Below are 2,166 nucleotides of genomic sequence, written 5' to 3'. Positions count from 1 at the left end.
GGGAGAAGAGGGAGGAACTGGGGGACGGTGATGGGGCGGTCGCGGTTTTCCAGGGTCCCCGGGCCACCGGCCGAGGTGTGAGAAGGGACGATGGATCCCTGGGGGGCTGCGGAGCCGGAGCAGACGGTGCTTTTTGAGGGGGACGAGGAGGAGGACACCTACGAACCCCCCGGGATGCAGAGTAAGTGTCGAGGTGGGTTGTGAGGGTTCCTTCAGCCGTGGGAAGGGGATGGAGATCCTCCAGCCATGGGAAGGGGGTGGAGATCTTCCAGTCTTGGGAAGGGGGTGGAGATCTTCCAGTCTTGGGAAGGGGATGGAGATGCTCCAGCCCTGGGAAGAAGGTAGAGATCTTCCAACCTTGGGAAGGGGACAGAGATGCTCCAGCCGTGGGAACGGGATGGAGATGCTCCAGCCATGGGACGGGGGTGGAGATCTTCCAGTCTTGGGAAGGGGATGGAGATCATCCAGCCTTGGGAAGAGGGTGGAGATCTTCCAGTCTTGGGAAGGGGGTGGAGATCCTCCAGTCTTGGGAAGGGGATGGAGATCTTCCAGCCTTGGGAAGAGGGTGGAGATCTTCCAGTCTTGGGAAGGGGGTGGAGATCCTCCAGCCATGGGAAGGGGGTGGAGATCTTCCAGTCTTGGGAAGGGGATGGAGATCATCCAGCCTTGGGAAGAGGGGGGAGATCTTCCAGTCTTGGGGCCTCCAGCCTTGGGAAGGGAATGGAGATCCTCCAGCCTTGGGAAGGGGGTGGAGATGCTCCAGCCTTGGGAAGGGGGTGGAGATGCTCCAGTCTTGGGAAGGGGACGGAGATGCTCCAGACTTGGGAAGGGGATGGAGATTCTCCAGCCGTGGGTGTCCCCTCACCTCAAACAGAGCCCGTGTCCTCGGTCCTACGCCAAGGACGTGCCGAGAAGCTCACAGTTATGAGGTGCACCAGCCCAATCCCCATGCAGCTCCCATGGGAAGGGGGTCTCCGTCCCCGGTAACCCACTCCACCCCGGGTTTGACCCCCATCTTCCATGTCCGTTGTCCCAGGGACCCCGAGCAACCCTGAGACGGATCCCCCGACGGCGGGCGACCCCGAGATCGTAGAGCTGGATACGGCCACCTTGTTGGGTCACCCCGAGGAAGGTTCACCGGGCGAACGCAGCCCGGCACGGGAGACCTTACGTTGGACCGTGGTCCAACAGATCGACTCCCCCGGCGCGGCGGGAGGTCAACGGGGCGGTAAAACCGGAGCGGGAGCCGGCGCCTTCTCCAACTTCAAGAGCATCATCGTGTTGCAGAAGAGTTACGAGTGCGGGGAATGCGGCAAGAGCTTCAGCTGCAGCTCCCACTTCAGCAAACACCGGCGGACCCACACCGGTGAGAAACCCTTCCTCTGCCTCCATTGCGGTAAGAGCTTCAACGTCAGCTCCAACCTCTACCGCCATCAACGGGCTCACGCCGCCGAACGCTCGGGTCCGCCCGCTCCAGCGACGCGCGCCGGTGGCTTGCCGTATAAATGCGAGGAGTGCGGCAAGAGTTTTCGCCGGAACAAGGAATTGGTGACCCACCAACGCTTGCACACCGGTCGTTTGCCCTTCCAATGCCGTCACTGCGGGAAAAGCTTCAGTTGGAGCTCCCATTTCGACCGGCACCAACGGGTCCATACCGGTGAAAAGCCCTACCAGTGTCCGGAATGCGGGAAGTGTTTTAGTCGCAGCTCCCACCTCTACCGACACCAACGCACCCACGCCGGCGGTCGCTCTTACATCTGCACCTATTGCGGGCGTAGTTTCGGTAGCACCCTCCATTTTGACCGCCATCAACGCACCCACACTGGCCAACGACCCTACAAGTGTACCCTTTGCCGGAAAAGTTTTGGCGACGGGCCGGCGTTGGTCAAACATCAACGCCTTCACCTGGGTGATGGGCCTTTCCGTTGCGAAGAGTGCGGTAAAGCCTTCGGCGCCCGCGCCCAGTACGCCCAACATCGCCGTAGCCTCCACGGCGGCGGTGAGAAACCTTACCGCTGCGACGATTGCGGGAAGAGTTTTTCCTGGAGCTCTCATTGGGAACGCCACCAACGGATCCATACCGGCGAACGACCTTACCAATGCGGGGACTGCGGCAAACGTTTCGGCCGGACCTCCCACCTCTACCGCCACCAACGTACCCACGCC

At 61.5% G+C, this 2,166-nt stretch overlaps 1 protein-coding gene across 1 annotated transcript in view; it reads left to right on the top strand.

Moving 5' to 3' along the window:
• Positions 1-90: 90 nt before the first annotated feature.
• LOC104287486 (zinc finger protein 345-like) overlaps positions 91-2,166 on the top strand; it is a gene marked incomplete at its 3' end in the record, with an annotated part of 12,455 nt that continues 10,379 nt past the window's right edge. Inside the window, exons 1-2 of the mRNA XM_009886239.1 lie at positions 91-181; positions 1,037-2,131. Coding sequence (XP_009884541.1) covers positions 91-181; positions 1,037-2,131 — 1,186 coding nt within the window. The remainder of the gene's footprint in view (positions 182-1,036; positions 2,132-2,166) is intronic.

This window comes from Charadrius vociferus, unplaced genomic scaffold (genome assembly GCF_000708025.1).
Source record: "Charadrius vociferus isolate BGI_N301 unplaced genomic scaffold, ASM70802v2 scaffold470, whole genome shotgun sequence".
NCBI classification, from domain to species: domain Eukaryota; kingdom Metazoa; phylum Chordata; class Aves; order Charadriiformes; family Charadriidae; genus Charadrius; species Charadrius vociferus.
The sequence above is the reverse complement of the archived record's forward strand: the minus strand, read 5'-3'. Positions and strand labels throughout refer to the sequence as shown.